A 20,026-nucleotide genomic window follows, 5' to 3' on the forward strand; every position below is an offset into this window, starting at 1 on the left:
CTAATGTGGGAACATACATCTCTTGTATACCAACCTCCACCGAACTTACATATACTTCCTAAGTTTTTGGTAACTAGGTACTCTTTTAACTTAACGTTCCCGTAATATCTGTTGAAATGTTTCTTCATTTTCTCTTGCTTGGGCCATTGTTTTTTGGATCACGACCTTGCCCTTTCAGTGTAGTACATTGCTTAGGAGCTTTTGTAGTCATTCCATTCGAAGCATGTCTTTTCACCTCTTCACCCTTTGGGAAAGCTGACATTTAGAGGTGCATTATTTTTATAACAAAAATTGGTGTTATAGCTCAGGTTTATTAGTGTGTGCCCTATCTTTTTACTGCTGCTTTAGGTACAGAGCATCCTGTTGTTTACACACACTGTTCTTGTTGCAGGTTTGTCCAACTCTGAGGTAGCCAACCCCTACAGGTAGTTTGTCAGGTCATTCCACATGAGAACCTTGTTTGCAGCTTGTGTACAGTAATTCTTTTTTTACATGTTATATATCTCCGGGGTACTATGTGCATTTTGATAAAGGTATTGCTTGCATTATTTACTTCACTGTCATTACTTTGAGTTGTCCCTTTTATACTTCTGCTTTGTAGATGGAGTTTGTTGTACCAGCAAAGAATTGTATACTATGACAACAAACTAATGCACTGTATTTTTGTGCATGTACCATGATTAAGCTTGGTACTAAAAATGTTCTCCCATTATAAGCCAGAAAATGAGCCCATTGTGCCAAGAGTTCTTCCACAATCTGTCTGTACATTTTAAATCGGTAGTCTTTCTTCAGAAACACCCGGGTCAAATGACCATTTCTGCAGTGTACGCTGCTGATCTCTTGTGATGCTACACCTGGAGGTAACATATTTTAGTGCTTATTTTATCCTCTAAACGTATTTCATCCTTTGCTCTGTACTAAGGTTTTTTTTTTTTTTTTTTTACAGAAATTACAGTTTAGTTATGCGTCAAATGTTTCTGATCATACCTTCACTGTCACTGTAGTCACAGAACTTGACTGCATTTTCTGTTTCTTTTATATGAATTTATTATCCTTTTCATTTTCAGAGTCTTTATACAGATCAAGAAAAGAAGAATGTTATCGGGCGAGAACAAGTCAATAAAGCCTATCACGCCTATAGAGAAGTTTGCATTGAACGAGATGATTTGAAAGCCAAGCTCGACAAGACGGTATGCCGTAAACTATTCTTACTCACACACACGGTGTGATTCTGTCTAACTGGAGCAGTAAACGTTTGAACACAGCTAACATACAGAAGGAAAACTACATTTAATTTTCAGCACATTTAAAATGAAGGCCTGTCTTTGATATTAGTTTTCCACATAAATGATTAATATGTGGTCCATTTCAAAGGGTTTGTTTGTCTACTTTCCGTAGCTCAGTTTAATCGAGCAACAATCATATTAAAGTATTAAAAAAGGAATGTGAAGTAGGAAATGTGGCCAAATAATATACATTTCAATGCAGTGAATAACCTTTACTGTGTTCCTTTTAGACTAAAAAAGTTTAGACATCCAGTTGTAAAGTTTTTTTTTTTTTTTTTGCTTCAAATCTTCCACAACTACTTAAATGTGTTGAGGATTTTGCAGATGATAAAAATGTGAAAACACAGAAGTCATATTTCAGTAATATGAGTTTACCTTGTTTCATCTGTACATGACCTAGTTTTTTGTTAGAAGGCATCACCTTCCTTATTCTAATCTTTGCTGCACAATATTCAGCAAAATGCAAAGCCTTTGACAGTGGACATTTAAGGTGTCTGTTATGCAAGAATTTTGTATTTCTTGTATATTGTACTATGTAGTACATCAGTACCATGTAGAAACCTGATTTAGTTTGTTCTGTGTGATGCATGTAAACTTGTAATCTACCTCTGCCATATTTTTAATTCTGTATAAATTAAACTGTAATAGTGGGGGGGAGGTATGGATGGTCATGTGTTTAGAGTAAGCAATAATCCTTATATAACTTTACTAAACCCTTGTTAACATTCACTTAATCACTGTTTTATCCACTTAAGTGATGTGATTCAGAAGGAAATTACATTCTTTGGAGTACTGTTAATAGTAAATTATCAGTCAGATTATTTTCCCAGCATTTTACCTTCCAGCTTGAAGCATGGAAATCTATATGCTCAGCAGGTACCTATCGGAAGGTTTTATTATTGATCATAGAACCATATTGGCTGTAATATGCAGACTTGTTTTAAGTCTGCATGAAATAATATGAGGAAGAATTTATAAGATTTAAGTAGGGCAGCACTCAAGAATGCACCCTCTACTCGAAAGGGATCCATCTTGATTTATGTTAATAACCACCCATAGTGGCTTATCCATCAAAGTCTGTAATGTACAGCGAGAGTTTTTTTTCCTGAAGAAAGTGAGAGATGTCATCAGAATCGGTCATCTACTTTGACTCCACTGTAAGGATTCAACAGTTTTTATGATGTCAGCCTGTGCTCTAAAAACAGGGGTGTGATGGCAAGGAAAAGAGGGCATTCATGCCACAACTGCAGGACCTCCTTGATAAAGTGGGGCAAAATGAGATGTTTTTGATAATCGGTGACTAACTGCTCTTATTAAGGCAGTATTTGATATGAGGTTTGCTTGGGCCCACATGATTCGAGCAACAGTAGTAATGAGAAGTAATTTTGAATTTCTGTCTGGCAAATGGCTTAATGATGGCTATAGCACATGGTTCACAAAAAGAAAGTGTTACAAGACTGCATACAAGAGTGGTCAGCAAGCAACTAACTATGTTAGGTTTCCTTCTGGTAAGAAATGGGCATTGATTGCAAAATCATGCCTAGTGAAATTGCCTCCCAACTCCCAGGATAGGGCACTTTTGGCCACAATTAGAGGCAAGCAGTAGTCAAAGAAGGCTGGAAGATTCACTTACTAGGCCTAAGATGCAAACATTAACTGAAGCCGTAACACAGGAGTTCAAAGAAATGCTTTCATGGGCCTAGCACCTCACGGAGAAGAGAGATGGGTAGAGCAGAAGAAGAAGAGTAGCAGTGTTTCAAAATAGAAAACAGAATACATTTGTGGTTAAGCAAGGTGTGGAAGTAGGATCCGTTGGGGGAGCTGGTTGTGGATGTAGAAGTGTAGGTAATTTTCAGAAAGAAAGAGGAAGAAGTGTGAGGTAGAAAAGGACATGCTAAGGAGGAATTCTGGCTGTTTAGAAGACAACGGAGTTGCAAAGATAAAGGACAAGGCATCGGCAAACCTCTACCAGTTTCTGCAAAGCGGCTCAGTACGATGCACAAAAGAAGCTATCGAATTGTAAGACTGAGACCGAATGGGAAAGACAACAGTGGGTTTGACAGCATTTGTGGGCAAACCTCTCAACCTTTCAGCACAAGAAGTCTGGACAAAGCCAGAAAAATGGGGGGACAAAGGCCCAAAAATACGGACAGATTTTAAATATTGCTCCTATAAACTTAGAAAGTTGCTTGAATTACACAGTTTACATTATTATATATTTTCTGAAGGATATGAAGTCTGAAACTCAAATATTTGGCATTATTTATCTTCAATGATTTGCCAGAAAAACACAAATTTTATGAGGAACAGACCAAAAATAAGAAGCAAAAATCTGAATATTTGCGAAAATCTGGAAAGTTGAGAGGTATGTTTGTGAGTGATACCAAGAATAATCTGCTTTCCAAGGCAGATGGAGGAAATACTTCAAGAAACTTCTGAATAACGAAAACCCCACAAGAGCTGTACAGCCTGTGATAGAGGAAGGAGGAGAATTCATTAGTAGTGTGACATGCACTAAGGAAAATATCAGGAAAAGCAGCAGATGAAGTTATTACATGTCGCTCATCCTATGTTATGATTCAGGACGAACAGGCGGCATAGTTCATTTATATGTTTTATTACATAGAAACACATCAGAATGGATAGCAGCAACATAAAATATAAACAAACTGATTAACTGACAGACCAAGACCACTGCATATATGCATGCTTACATCTCAACAGCTGTCTAGAAAATGACAGTGTAGCTTGCACATGCTCAGGATTTATACACGTGCAAGCACAGTGAATTGCCCACAATAAAATGACATTCGAAAAAGAAATGCAGTTATACAGACGCTAGGAAATAAACACACAGTTCATGTCCAAGTTGCCGTGCATCTGGAACATGGTCAAAAAATGCGACCTGATCAAGTGGTATCGCAATTAGGACTGGGTTTAGCAACAGGGACAGTCCTTGGTGAACACTCTGTTTCAGGAGTTTCAGAAATCTTCTCAGGTACAGGAATATTTGCTGGAATGTCCTCTGGAACTGGAACACTGGATAACTCACTCTGAGATCTAGAATCTCTTTCACAGGCAAGATGCTGCAGTATAGGCTCAGACAGCAATACCAAATGTTTCCGATTCTGCCTAAATTCTACACCTTGTCCACAGTGTACGATCTCTGCTGTGGACATACACTTTTCACGACTCGAGTCCGATCAAAACCTTTGGACATCTGCATCCTCACTGTCTCTCTTTCTCATAATGGATTGAGCAGTTTGCTGGACTTAACATAATAGGACTTCTGGGACAAATGCCTTTTCATGAGTTGAACTTTCACTGCTTTGTTGTTCTTAGCACAGGAAACCAGTAAATTGCTGCTAATTGGTACTGTGGATGTTCTTCGTGTTTCACTGTTGCAGTCATTACATTTGGGTTATCTGCTTGCAGGTAACCCTCAGCTGGCCTGATTATCAAATTCTTGGGTCCTGCATCGGTTGCTGTCTCTTCTTCCATGACGTCAGGTAGTCAGAGGTATAAAGCATGCATCTGATGCCATTACATCAGTCTTTCTTGCAGTCCGGTGCCCGAAGCAGAAGCAGCAAGTGCCGGTCAGCTGACTCCTGAAGTTTTCGTTTTCAAGTTTCAGAACCGAAGTCTTCCAAAAATCTAACTACCCTGTTGGGGATCGTTTTTCTTGCTCTAAACCGATGTCAGCAAAAGTTAACAATTGTATTTCTTGTGGAAAGCAAATACCTCATAAAGATTTTCATTCGTACTGCATTCCTTGCTTAAGCCCAGACCACGACATCCCTCGCTGTCGGTTTTGTGCCTTATTCAATCCTCATATTATTCGTCATTGGTTCATTTTCACATCTAACTATTTCGGTACTCGGTCCAATTATCCAGAAATGGTTTCGGTAAGCCATCCGACTACCGACATTCCAAAAAAAACGTAGAGAATAGAGACAGACTGCATAGGTCCAAAGCTGCCGACGATGCTTTCATTAAGCCAGTCGTCAGTTTGCTGGTACTCAGTGAGGTGCTTTTGTAGCCCCTGATACCCACTACTTCAGATTTGCAGGCCTCTACTGAGACCCATTCGGAGTCCGGTATGCCACGAGATGCTTGTTCAACTATGGAACCTGCGGATGTCTCTACCTTGAATGGGTCCGGAGCCCCACTGTGTAGGCACCAGCTTCTGAGGGTGTATTCAGGCCTACTGACTTGCATATCAAACCAACTCCATCTTCTTCTTCAAGGCCAAAGACTCGTGCCTAGAAAACCAACGTCCAAACCGCATGCTCAGGCCCATATGCCTAAAAAAAAAATAAGAATGGCTGAAGACCTTATTACTCTAATTAGGGGAAGCCACCCTTCTCCCTCTAAGAGACCTATAACCGATTTTCCTTCTGATTCTTCTGATCAGAATTTTGATATTTCTGTTTCTTCTGATGACCAGGATTTGCCCTTATCTACCTATGAGGATTCTGATGCAGAGGACTCCATTCCTCTGCTTCCCCTCCAGAAGATTTCTCTTTTGTTGAAACTTTGCATACTCCTGGGGAGCATTTCCACTGGGAAAGCCAGGATTACTTTGACTCCAAAAAGAGGCTTAGGGAATTCTTACTCCTGCCTCAACACAGGCCTTTAGCTATCCCCCCTGTACAGGACATTGTAGATGATGCCTTCTTGGACTCTAGCTTGGCCCCAGACACCTCAACTCCGGCTCCCAGGAAACCTGACCGGTATTACAGAGTACTTGATTCTCAAAAGTTCCTCTTTAAGAATCATACTGCGGTCCCAGAGACCATTTCACAGGGACCCAAAGGCATTAAGGCTACTACTGTCAAAAATCCTACCCCCTCTGATAGAGATTCCAGGGCCCTGGACAGGTTGGGTAAGAAGGTATACACTTCTGCTACTTTGGCCATTAGGGCCTTAAAACTGCCAGTTTCATATGTTAAAGTACCAGCAGCATCTTATTGTATTACTTAAACAGAAATTGATGTTGATTCCTGACTGTGCTGAAGATAAAGAATTACAGGATTTAATGCATTCTGCTGAACAAGTTGGTAAACATACTTTGCAATGTGGCTTTGACTCCTTAGAGGCATCTTGTAGGGATGTTGTTACTAGGTCTGTTCTTAGAAGGAATGCTTGGCTTAAGGAGCAAACTCTGCCAGATCATGTTAAAGCCAAATTACTGGATGCTTCCTTAAACCAAGACTGCCTGTTTGGCAACAAAGCAGAAGAAGTTCTTAAAAAGATGGTGGAAAAAGCTAAATCTATGCAAACTGTTAAAGATTTCCTGCAAGTACAGCCTCCCAGATTTAGTAGGCATTGGCCTTCTAAGACTTGGTCCTTTCCTGTCTCTTCCAGGCCTTCTCAGTCCAAATCCAAGAACAGCAGACCACCTAGGCCAAAGTCTCAAGGTACTCACAGGCCTAAGCAGTGGGGGGCTCCCACTGCCAAAGCTAGAAGTAGTAAGACACCCCCTATGGTAAACTGTCACAATGACTTGACCTTAAACCTTCCAAGTCCTGCTCAACTGACCGTGCCTTTAGGGGGGAAAAATCGCCCTGCATGCAGAAAACTGGGAACTCATTACCCAAGACAAATGTTTTTTAAATAGTTTCCCAAGGATACTGATTCCACTTCCACACCTTACCAACCCCAAAAATTTGGCCAGACCTATCCCCACATCAGTGGGCAGAGGCTCAACAGCAGGTTCTCTCTCTTTTAAGTATCAGGGCTATTCAGCCTGTCCTAGCAGAAGAATGGGGACAAGGTTTTTACTCCAGACTTTTCTTGGTACCCAGAAAAGACAACAACTGGCGTCCTATCCTGGACCTATCTATCCTAAACACCTTTTTGGTAATTCCAAAATTCAGAATGCTAACTCTTCATCAGCTGCTTCCCATACTGGGCAAAAATGCCTGCAACATTGGATTTAAAGGAAGCTTACCTGCACATCCCAATAAGGGATTCTTGCAGAAAATACCTACGCTTCAGAGCAGGCTACATGCACTATCCAGTTCTCTGCACTGTCCTTTGGCTTATCTACTGCACCCAAGGTATTCACAAAATGCCTAGCTCCAGTCGTTGCATTTTGCAGGCAAAGAAATATTCAGATATACCCATACCTGGACAATTGTCTAATTCAGGCAGAAAGCCAGGCATACTATTAAATCATCTAGCATTTGTAAGTAAACTGCTAACCTCACTGGGGTACACCATAAACAAAAAGAAATCTCATCTAGTACCCTGCCAATAAATTGTATTCCTGGAAGCAAGCTTGAACTCAACTTCCCAGATGGGCCTACCTCATGCCAGAGAAACAAGTTTATCTGACAGCCTTCTTCAAATTACTGGCCACAAAGACCCAGTTTAACTGCAAGGAGAATACTGCAAGCTCTGGGGTTCATGACCTCTTGCTTCCTACTAATTCCATATGCAAGACTGTATATGAGGAAACTACAGTGGTATCTAAAAAGCCTATGGTGGCAACATTCTCAGGACCCGGAATCAGTGATTCCTATCATCCCTTGTATAAAGACAGAATTCCTTTGGTGGGCAGAGGCCTGCTACCTCAACAAGGGACTGCCATTCACTCTACTCCCTGACTCCCACACCCTAACAACAGATGCGTCAGACAATGCATGGGGGACTCACATGGCAGGGCAGTACATTCAGGGCAAATGGAACTCGGGTCAAATACACCTGCATATCAATCAAAAAGAAATGTTAGCTGTACAGAATGATCTGACAGCCTTCAAGGACTACATCCTTCCAGGACCATTATTGGTAAAAACAGACACCACCACTGTTATGTGGTATATAAACAAGCAGGGGGGAACCCACTCATACCCCCTCTGCAAGCTAGCCATGGCTCTGTGGAACACAGCCTTGAGCTACCAAGTGCACCTACAGGCTCAATTCCTGCCAGGCAAGCTAAGCTCACTGGCAGATGACCTACGCAGAAACCTCATGGACCCACGAGTGGAAACTGGAACCAAAGCGCTTCAACATGTTGAGAAACAAATGGGGGAGCCCAGAGATAAACCTGTTTGCCTCCCCTCAGAACTACCAATTGGACAATTTCTGCACAAGTACTCCCCACAGACAAGCTTGGAAGGTGGATGTCCTGTCCTTCAACTGGGAAACCTCTCAGTTTATGCCTTTCTCCCTCTGCCTCTCCTCTTCAAAGTTCTACTAAACATCAAACAGGACAAACCAAGGACAATACTCATTGTACCAGACTGCCACTCCCAACACTTGTACCCCCTCCTGCGCAGTGTGTCACTGCTGGAACCATGGCACCTGTCTCCGACCCCTTCCCTGCTGTCCCAGCAGGAGGGCCAGATTCTGCACCCCCAACTTCAAACCCTGAACCTTGCAGCCTGGCTAATTACCTGAGCTGTCCATTACCATCCCTCAGTAAGCAAGTGGTGGATGTCATTCTGGAGGCAAGGAGGCCTAGTACTAGAAAATCCTATGCTGAAAAGTGGAAAAGATTCTGTTTCTGGAGCCAAACTCAGGGGATGGGTACAACAGTGCCCAGTTTACCGCGTATTCTTCAATACTTAACAGAGATGCTTCACAAGGGCCTTTCCTTCTCTTCTATTAAAATTCATGCCTCTGCCATTTCAGCACATTATAATACGGAGCCACCCCTCTTCTCTCACCTACTGCTGAAGCAATTCTTCAGAGGGACCAAAAATTTAAGGCCACCCAGGGAAGCTCCTACTCCAGCCTGGGACCTTAACTTTGTATTGGAAAAGCTCACTGTACCTCCCTTTGAGACAGCTGCAACTGCAGAGCTGAAATTCCTTTCTTGGAAAACAACCTTCCTTCTAGCCATCACTTCAGCAAGAAGAGTGTCTGAATTACAGGCCCTCATGGCAGTGGAGCCCTTCATCATCTTCCATGCAGACAGGGTGTCCCTCAGGGCCAATCTTTCCTTTATGCCCAAGGTGGTATCCAATGTGGCCCTTAATCAGTCCTTTCATTTGCCAACCTTCTTTTCTAATCCACAGAACAAAGGAGAATGAATACTGCACTCTTTGGACGTACCCAGACAACTAAGATTTTATTTGGACAGGACTAAGCCTCTCAGAAAAACTTAACAGCTGCTAGTTGCCTTTGCTGCAGGGGCAGAGGGGAAGGCCATTTCAAAGAAAACAATTTCTAAATGGATAGGCCATTGCATTCATTTCTGCTATAAGCACCATGGGAAACCTACTCCGCAGGGGATAAGATCACATTCCACCAGGGCTGCATGTACTTCAACAGCCTTTCTCAGAGGTGTTCCTACCAGGGACATCCTAGAAGCTGCTACCTGGAGTTCTGTTCATACCTTCACCAAGCATTACCACTTGCCTATTTTCTCTAAATAATCCAGAGCTGGTTTTGCCACTGCAGTCTTTCAGGGCCTAATAGCTGGTCCTAATGCTCTCTAACTGCCTCCTCCCTTCCTTAGCTTTGGGAATCTACCCAAATGTAATGACTGCAACAGTGAAACACTAAGAACATAGTACAGTTGTGTACACATGCCATAAATGTAGATGTTCGAGTGTATTCACTGTTGCAGTCCTGGTTACCCTCCCTCCAGCCCCGACTTCTATTTGCTATACCTCTCTTCTTGTTTACTGTATTTATGCTTTCTGGTGTATTTGCTTGTAACTGGAGGTGTAACCTTGTATATAATTGCTTCCCATTATGGGGGCACCTGACATCTGGGGCAAGAAAAACTGATGTAATGGCATTGGCTGCATGCTTTATACCCCTGACGTCATGGAAGAAGACAGCAACTGACGCAGGAAACAAGACTTTGATAATCAGGCCAGCTGAGGGCTACGTGCAAACAGATAACCCAAATGTAATGACTGCAACAGTGAATACACTCGAACATCTACATTTATGGTAAGTGTACACAACTGTACTTTCTGATTTTTCTCAACAAAAGCCTTTGTGCGGGTGAAACAAGATGTTTATCACGATTAATATTTCTGAGATTCAGAAAAACATCGTTATTGTCTCATTTCGATTTCTCAAATAACTGTTTCTCACTTTGAACTGCACGTTCTGCCAAACCATTTGATTGTGGGTACTCAGGGCTACTAATAACATGAACTAAATCCCACTCTTTAGCAAATCTATTGAACTGCTGGCTTGTAAACTGTGTACCATTATCAGAAATAACTTTGTGTGGACTACCATAGACTGCAAAATAATGCTAGATTAGGAAGTAGGTCAATCTTGAACCAGTTTGAATGAGAGTCTGCTAACACCAAGTAATGCTGACCATTCCATTTGAAAATGTCTCTAGCTACTGTCTACCAAGGTAGTTCAGGAATCTGGTTTAGCTGAAGTGGTTCTTTCTGTTGATATGGCTTAGGACTGTTACGTACAGAACAAGATGAAGGTACTCTCTTAATATTCCTTGACATAGTAGGCCAAAATACTAGTCCTCTCGCCCTTCTTTTGGTAGAATTGGTTCCTGGGTGGCCATGATACGAGATGGTAATATAATCTTGTTGCAAGGATTTTGGAACAATCACTTTTGGACCTTTCATGATGATACCATTGTCAAACCAAATCTCATCTCTGTAAAGAAAATAAGGTTGCAGGTGATGAGGTAAGCAAGATTGGTTTGACTGCCATCCTCTACTGATAAAGTGGTTGAGCTTCTGAAGAATTGGATTTGAGATTGTGTGACTTCTAAGCTCATCAGGACATGCGGAAGAAAAATTTCTCTCTGTCATGGCTTCAAAATCAAGTTTCTCATTTTCATGCTGTTCAGTGGTATTTCTGGGCGATTTGGATAATGTAATCAGCAAGATAAAGAAGTTTGCCTTTTGTGTAGACAAGATTGAAATTATACTTTTGCAGTTTCAACATCATGCATTGGAATGTGGCAGGAGTTGTATGTATAGGTTTTCTCAAAATAGTGAGTAGAGGTTGTTGATTTGTTTCAGTCTGGCTAGTAAGTCGACCACAAGTATAATCATGGAATTTCAAACATGCAAACACAATTGCCAAGAGCTCTTTCTGTATCCGCTCATACTGCATATTGGTTTGGGTTAGAGTTCTGGATGCACAGGCTACTGGTCTACCCTCTTATAGGTTCATAGGTATGTACTAAGCTAACTGCCCTGGAGCCTGTATAAGCCTAGCCCAAGAAGATTCCCTGGCATCATGCCGCCCAGAGTTAGTTCCCAGTGCAGCTGTCAAGCAAGGCCACTGAAGTGATCCCCGGGGTGAACTTCCTATTGCCCACGCACTCGCCAAGATTTCTCTTAGAGGGTCAATGAACTGCTCTGCTTGATGTGAATGGGAAGTTTGTTAGTATGGGAAGTCTCTGGGTTAGGAACCTGTCCCTCCAGCATGTTCTGTTTTATTGTGGTAATGAGGTTTAAGGTCCCTGGAGCGTGTGGCACAGAGGGATTGGGATTTCTTTAGGTGTAGCATATCTAGCATCTCTGGGTCAGACATGGCTTTGTAGGTCAAGCAGAGATTGCCTCCAAGTAGGCAATGAGACAGAGTATAGCTGGAGTTTTTTTGAGTCTGTCTGTATAGGGCATGTGTGTAAGGCCTAATATCCTCTAATTGAGGTATTTTTGTGGCTTTTCCAGTTGCTGTAGGTGTCTAGTGAGGTACATACCAAATGGGGCATTGTATTCTATAATAGGTCTAATGAGGGACAACTAGAGAGGGATTATGACCTCTTTCTTCCTCGATGTGAAACATTTTGTAATGAGATGTGCCACATAGAAGGACTTCCTGACTACAGTGGCAATGTGGTTATCAAAGGAGAGGTTGCTGTCAACCTGTGTCCCCAGGTCTCTTATCACACCTTTGGTGTTTAATGGACTACCGCCTATGTGCTAATTCATGGGCACCGAATTTTTCCCAATGGGAATGACATCACACTTTTTGGCATTGAGCTTAAGGCCATGGTTCTGGCACCAGTCATTGGTGTCAGTGAGGCCTTTTTGTAGAATGTCTACATTAGTTGGAGAATCAGTAATGGCTCCCAGTTTGCAATCATCTGTGAACTTGGTCAGCCAGAGTCCCTTTGTGTTGGCTTGAACTTCAGAGAAGTAGATGCCAAACAGGAGAGGACCTAGGACCGATCCCTGTGGGACTCCACTTGTAACTGGTTGGTAGTCCGATTTGGAGTCCGCTACTTTCACAGTGTAGGTTCTATCAGTGAGTCAGTTGGCACCCCATCTTATTACACAGGGGTTTATGCCAAGTTTAGTGAATCTGTCTATGATTCTTGAATGAGGGATGGTGTTTTGGCAAGATCTAGGTAGGCTGTGTGAACTACCTTGCCCTAATCCACAGCTCTGGTGACAGACTCTAAGAAGTCTATTAGGTTGAGCAGGCATGATCTACCTTTCACAAACCCACACTGCATGGGGTCCAGAGTTTGGAGATTCCCTATGTCCAGTAAGGTCCATGATTTTGTGCTCCATAGCCTTACATATCAGACTCGTCAGGTTAATGGGGCGGTAGTTCCCAGAGTCTGTAGTCGCTCCACATTTGTGGAATGGGATGACCATAGCAGTGCACCATTTGATAGGAACAAAGCCGGAAATGAGGCAGTGATTGAACAGGGTACTCAGGTGTGGTGCCAGTTCACTTTGTAATTCATGTAGAACACAGCCAGGGATATTATCAGGTCCCATGGAAGCTGTATTATTGGCAGTACAGTGTGGGTTTTACCTGTGTAGCCGTGATAATAGGGCCTTGGCATTCCTCAGGTATTGTGATAAGCCCTTTAGGGGGGTGAAAAGGGGGTAAAGTTTGCACTAAACCTGTCAGCCAATATGTTGGCAATACCAGTTGGTTCTGTATACTGTATATGTATTGCCATTGTGCTGTAACTCAGAGCAGATATTCTTCGTGTTTCACTGTTGCAGTCATCACATTTGGGTTATCTGCTTGCATATGTCGGCCAGATTAACAAAGTCTTGGGTCCTGCTTATGTTGCTGTCCCTTCTTCCATGACGTCATGTCGTCAGGGGTATAAAATATGCAGCCAATGCCATTACAGCAGTCTTTCTTGCCATGCGGTGCCCGAAGCAGAAGCAGTTCGCAAGTGTCAGTCGGCCGTCTCCTGAAATTTTCGTTTTCGAGTTTCAAAACCAAAGTCTTCAACTAAAAGCTAAGTACCCTGTTGGGGAAACTTTTTCTTGCTCTAAACCGATTTCAGTAAAAGTAAATAATTGCATTACTTGTGGAAAGCAAATACCTCATAAAGATTTTCATTCATACTGTATTCCTTGCCTAGGCCCTGACCACGACGTACCTCGCTGCCGGTTTTGTGTCTTCAACTAAAGCTAAGTACCCCGTTGGGAAAACTTTTTCTTGCTCTAAACTGATGTCAGTAAAAGTCAATAATTGTATTTCTTGTGGAAAGCAAATACCTCAAAGATTTTCATTCGTACTGTATTTCTTACCTAGGCCCTGACCACGACGTACCTCACTGTCGGTTTTGTGCCTTATTTGAACAACAAACTATTCGTTGTCGGTATATTTACGCCTCTAAATATTTTGGTACTCGGTTCAACTATCCAGATATGGCTTCATTAAGCCAACCTGACTACCGACATTCAGAAAAAATGCAAAGATAAAGAAAGAGACAGGCCGCCTAGGTCCAAAGCTGCTGACGATGCTTCTCCTAAGCTAATCATCAGTTCGCCAGTACTCAGTGAGACACTTTTGTAGCCCCTGATACCTGCTACTTCAGATTTGCAGGCCTCTACTGAGACCCATTCGGAGTCCGGTATGACATGAGATGCTTCAACTGTGGAACCTGCAGATGTCTCTACCTTGGATGGGTCTAGAGCCACTGTGCAGGCACCGGCTTCTGAGGGTGTATTCAGGCCTGCTGACTTGCATATTAAACCAACGCCAGCTTCTTCTTCAAGGCCTAAAACTCGATCCATGCCTAGAAAACCGATGCCCAGACCGCATGGTCAGGCCTCTATGCCTAAAAAACAAATAAGAATGGCTGAAGACCTTATTACTTTAATCAAGGGAAGACAACCTTCCCCCTCTATGAAACCTAGGACTGAAATTGCTTATGATTCTTCTGATCAGGATTCTGAAATTTCTGTTTCCTCTGATGACCAGGATTTACCCTTATATACCTATGAGGATTCTGATGCAGAGGACTCTGTTTCCCCTCCAGAGGATTTCTCTTTTGGTGAAACCTTGCATACTCTTAGGGAGCATTTCCACTGGGAAAGCCAGGATTACTCTAATTCTAAAAAGAGGCTTAGGGATTTCTTACTCCTGCCCCAACACAGGCCTTTAACTATCCCCCCCCGTACTGGACATAGCTTTTTGAAGTCTAGCTTGGCCCCTGACTCCTTACCTCCTGTTCCCAGAAAACCAGATAGATATTACAGGGTTCATAACTCTCACAAGTTCCTCTTTAAAAATCCTACTGCAGATCCAGATACCATTTCACAGGGACCGAAGGGCATTAAGGCTACTACTGCAAAAAATCCTACCCCCTTTGATAGAGATTCCAGGGCACTGGATAGATGGGTTAAGAAGGTATACACTTCTGCAACCTTGGCCATTAGGACCTTAAACTGCCAGTTTCATATGTTAAAGTATCAGCAGCATATTATTGGATTGCTTAAATAGAAAATTATGTTGATTCCTGACTGTGCTGAAAATAAGGATTTACAGGATTTAATGCATTCTGCTGAACAAGTTGGAAAACATACTTTGCAATGTGGTTTTTATTCACTACAGGCATCTTGCAGGGCTGCTGTCACTGGGTCTGTACTTAGAAGGCATGCTTGGCTTAAGGAGCTATCTTTACCAGATCATGTTAAAGCTAAATTGCTGGATGTTCCTTTAAACCAGGACCGCCTGTTTGGCAACAAAGCAGTAGTAGTACTTAAAAAGATGGAGGAAAAAACAATGCAAACTGTTAAAGATTTCCTGCAAGTACAGCCTCCACAATTTTGTAGGCATTGGCCCTCTAAGAATTGGTCCTTTTCCTGCCTCTTCCAGGCCTTCTCAGTCCAAACCCAGATCTAGCAGAACACTCAGGCTTCAGTCCCAAGGTACGCACAGGACTAAGCAGTGGGGGGCTCCCACTTCCAGAGCAGGGAGTAGTAAGACTCCCCCCTGTGGTAAATTGTCTCAGTGACTTAACTTTGAAACTTCCAAACCCTTCTCAACTGACTGCTCCTTTGGGGGAAATATTGCTCTGCAGGCAAAAAACTGGGAACTCATTACCCAGGACAAATGGGTTTTAAATAGTTTCCCAAGGATACAGAATCCACTTCCACACTTTACCAAACGGTTGGCCAGATCTACCCCTAAATCAGTTGGCAGAGGCTGAAAAGCAAGCTGGCCCAGAAGAGGAAAGGGGACAAGGTTTATACTCAAGACTTTTCTTGGTGCCCAGAAAAGACAACTCCTGGCGTCCCTATCCTGGATCTCTCTATACTAAACACTTTTTTTTTGGTGATCCCAAAATTCAAGATGCTAACTCTTCACCAGTTGCTTCCTATGCTAGACAAGGATGGCTGGCTGGCAACACTGGATTTAAAGGAACCCTGCCTGCACATCCCAGTTAGGGAATCTTGCAGAAGATACCTACGCTTCAAAGCAGGCTTCATGCATCAGTTCTCTGCACTGCCTTTGGCTTATCTACTGCACCCAGGGTATACACAAAGTGCCTAGCTCCAGTCATTGCATTTTGCAGGCAAATAAATATTTAGATATACCCATACCTGGACGATTGTCTAATTCAGGCAGAAAGCCAGGACATACTATTGAATCATGTGGCGTTTGTACAAAAAGTGCTAACTTCTCTGGGGTACACCATAAACGAAAAGAAATCACATCTTGTACCCTGCCAACAAATTGTATTCCTGGGAGCAAGCTTGAACACAACTTCCCAGATGGCTTTCCTCACGCCAGAGAAACAAGTTAATTTGACAGCTTACTGCAAGCTAATGGCCGCAAAGACCCTGCTATCTGCAAGACAAATACTGCAAGCCTTGGGGTCCATGGCCTCCTGCATTCTCCTAAATCCATATGCAAGACTGCATATGAGGAAGCTACAATGGTATCTAAAAAGCCTATGGTGTCAACATTCTCAGGCTCTAGAAGTAATGATTCCTATTATACGTTGCCTACAGTTAGAGTTCCTTTGGTGGGCAGAGGCCTGCCACCAAAACAAGGGACTGCCTTTCACTCTACCCCCTGCCGCCCAGTCCCTAACAGCAGACTCATCAGACTATGCATGGGGTGCTCACTTGGCAGGGAAGTGCATTCATGGCAAATGGAACCCAAGTCAAATGCACCTGCATATCAATCAAAAAGAAATGTTAGCTGTACAGAATGCTCTGACAGCTTTCAAGAACCACATTCTTCCAAGACAATTAATGGTAAAGACGGGCAACACCACTGTTATGTGGTACATAAACAAGCAGAGGGGAACCCACACATACCCTCTCTGCAGACTAGCCATGGCTCTGTGGAACACAGCCTTGAGCTACCAAGTGCACCTACAGGCTCAATTCCTGCCAGGAAAGCAATATACAGTGGCAGACGATCTAAGCAGAAATCTCATGGACCCACACGAGTGGAAACTGGAACCAAAGACATTCAACATGTTGATAAACAAATGGGGGAGCCCAGAGATAGACCTGTTTGCTTCCCCCCAGAACTACCAGTTGGACAAATTCTGCACAAGGACTCCCCACAAATGAGCTTGGTAAGTGGATGCCCTGCCCTTCACCTGGAAAAATCTCAGTTTATGCCTTTCCTCCTCTGCCTCTCCTCTCCAAGGTACTGCTAAAGATCAAACAGGACAAACCAAGGACGATACTGATTGCACCAGACTGGCCACGCCAGCACTGGTACCCCCTGTTACGCAGTGTGTCACTGTTGGCACCATGGCACCTGCCTCAGACCCCCTACCCTGCTGTCCCAGCAGAAGGGCCAGATTCAGCACCCTCAGCTTCAAACCCTGAACCTGGCATCCTGGCTAATTACCTGATCTCTGCATTACTATCCCTCAGTAAACAAGTGTTGGATGTCATTCTGGAGGCAGGGAGGCCTAGTACTAGAAAATCTTATGCTGAAAAATGGAAAAGATTCTGTTCCTGGAACCAAACTCAGAGGATGGGCACAGCAGTGCCCAATTTACCTCAGATTCTTCAATACTTAACTGAGATGCTTCACAAAGGCCTTTCCTTTTCCTCCATCAAAATTCATGCCTCAGCCATTTCAGCTCATTACAACACAGAACCACCCCTCTTCTCTCATCCTGTACTCAAACAGTTCCTCAGAGGGGCCAAAAACTTAAGAACACCCAGGAGAGCCCCTACTCCAGCCTGAGACCTTAACTTTTTATTGGAAAAACTTACTCTACCTCCTTTTGAGCCAGCTGCAAATGCAGAGTTGACATTACTTTCTTGGAATACAGCCTTCCTTTTAGCCATCACTTCAGCTAGAAGGGTGTCTGAATTAGAGGCCCTTATGGCAGTGGAGCCTTTCATCATCTTTCATGCGGACAGGGTGTCCCACAGGACCAATCCCTCCATGCCCAAGGTAGTATCCTTTGTGGTTCTTAATCAGTCCATTCATTTGCCAACCTTCTTTTCTAATCCACAGAGCAAAGGGGAATGGATACTGCACTCCTTAGATGTGTACAGACAACTTAGAATGTGAAATTGTTCAATCTCGCCGTTTGTTCTTACGCATGGGTTCGGAGCCGATCCTCTGCACCGAGACGGCCACTTCTACAGCTCTGCATCTTGAGAAAGCTCGAGGCACAGTCCTATCCCACAATCCCCTAGTGCTAATCCTCAGATCTAGTTTGCCGCGACAGCAGATGCATCGCAGAAGCTCGGGCCAGTAAAGTTTTTCAACTTTTTTGAAGTTTTCTCTAACTTAACTTTAATTAGTATAGATATTTGATAACTATATATTAGTCTTTTACTAGTGTAGTTGTAGTGGGAGTGTTATTATTATTATTATTTTTTTATAAAGTTTTCTAAAGGCAATTTTTTAGGCCTATTATCCTGTCTGGTTTAACAGGTGTTTTTTCTTTAGGAAAGGCTTCAGTCCTTAGTCTTTTTTTTGTGTGTGTTATATACATACCTTTAAATTTTCAGGTGTTTATATATATGTCTGGGTATTACAACATGTCTGAGAAACAAAAATCAGGCTTCAAGAAATGTCAATGCGGACAGAAAATGTCCATCACGGATAACCACTCTTCCTGCGTCTACTGTCTTGGCCCTCTCCACTTACAGGAGGACTGTTCTATTTGTCATTCCTTCAGTGGGAGGGTCATGATGGAGAGGCGCAGGAAGTTAGTAGACAGGGGTTTGTTAAAACCCGAATTTCAGGAGGCCCTTGACAAGGCTGAATTGGTATCCAAGTCTTCGAGAGTGTCGGAGCCAAAGTCATCGGCTCCGAGCACCTCCATTAAGATTCGGACACCGGCTCCACAGACATCGGAGTCAGCTGTCGAATGTATATCTTTGATCGAGACTCTGGTCTTGGCCCCTTCGACCCGCTCTTCGAGACCCTTATGTGATTCGGATGTGGATTGAGTGATACAGAAGTTAATGGAGAACTTGGCCCTTTCCAAATTGATCGAAGTTTCGTCCCAACTGGTTTCGAAACTCGAAGCCCTCCCTGGGTCATCTACTGCTCCTCCTCCGAGACCTGTCGAGTCTTCGGAGCCGAGAGTCGAAGTTCGATGATGGTAGAACCATCGATACCGAAGCCTACAACCAAGCTTTTGGTACCGTTGACCTCGACGCCCTCGGAACGGATCGAGGGGTCCCAGAGCCAACTTTCGTTCCTGGGTTCCGGGGCGGACAGTCGAACCGAGCTGTCTGTACCGACTCTCCCCCTAGGAGCCTCGGCTCAGATTAGTTCGGCACCGTCCTCTGGGTCGGAGCCCGTACCCCCGATCTCGGGGATTGTTCCTGGTTTCTCGAAACCAGGAAGGTCTTCGGATCCGGGTACCGGTGCCTTCGACGCTATGAGGAAGGTCTTTTCGAAACAGACACATATCTCATCGGATTCTTCTTCTCCTCCCCCTAAGGGCCCACGTTCGACTTCCTCGGCTCCTACAAAGCGTCGAGACCCAATGCCTCAGCTGCCCCCAGAGGGTGCTCCCGGTTCCTCGGACGCTTCTCCAGAAGCCCCATCTGAAGAAGTACCAAGGAAAAGACTGTGCAAGAGGAGGCACATAGATTCCCCACAGGAATCTCTTACATCAGATACAGATTTAGATGAAGCAGAAGGGTCCCCACGGTCCCCCTCGGAGGATGTCTCCTTTGCGGACATCCTGGAGATCCTAAAACAGAGGGGAGATTGGCAGCCACTTAACCCTTCGGTGGATGAATCAGTATTGCTGAAGGCATTCGGGGCTCTACCTTCTACCTCCTGGGTGACCCCTCCCTTTGACGAACTTATGGACTTGATAGCTAGTAGGGCTTGGGAGACACCTGACACAGTGGAACCAGTTCCCCGCAGACCGAATAAGTTTATAACAGCCCCCCAGGACAAGAGTTTTCTTACCAAGGGTGTTCCAGTGGATACTATGGTGGTGGCGGCAGCCACTAAGAAGGACATGTCGGAGTCCTCTTCTGCTGTCCATCCTCCTAATAAGGATTCTAGGACGATGGACAGATATGGGAAGTGCGTTTTCTGTTCTGCGACTTTTTCCATGCGATCGCTGAACTTCT

At 43.6% G+C, this 20,026-nt stretch overlaps 1 protein-coding gene across 3 annotated transcripts in view; it reads left to right on the forward strand.

Annotated features, from left to right (window-relative positions):
- AZI2 (5-azacytidine induced 2) overlaps window positions 1–20,026 on the forward strand; it is a 1,152,833-nt gene that overhangs the window by 332,409 nt on the left and 800,398 nt on the right. For all 3 annotated transcript variants that reach the window (XM_044064752.1, XM_044064755.1, XM_044064753.1), the window contains exon 4: window positions 1,068–1,190. In XM_044064752.1, the coding sequence (XP_043920687.1) occupies window positions 1,068–1,190 (123 nt within the window). The remainder of the gene's footprint in view (window positions 1–1,067; window positions 1,191–20,026) is intronic.

The sequence above is a fragment of the Protopterus annectens genome, chromosome 3.part0, assembly GCF_019279795.1.
Source record: "Protopterus annectens isolate FY-2018-M chromosome 3.part0, PAN1.0, whole genome shotgun sequence".
Lineage (NCBI taxonomy): Eukaryota > Metazoa > Chordata > Ceratodontiformes > Protopteridae > Protopterus > Protopterus annectens.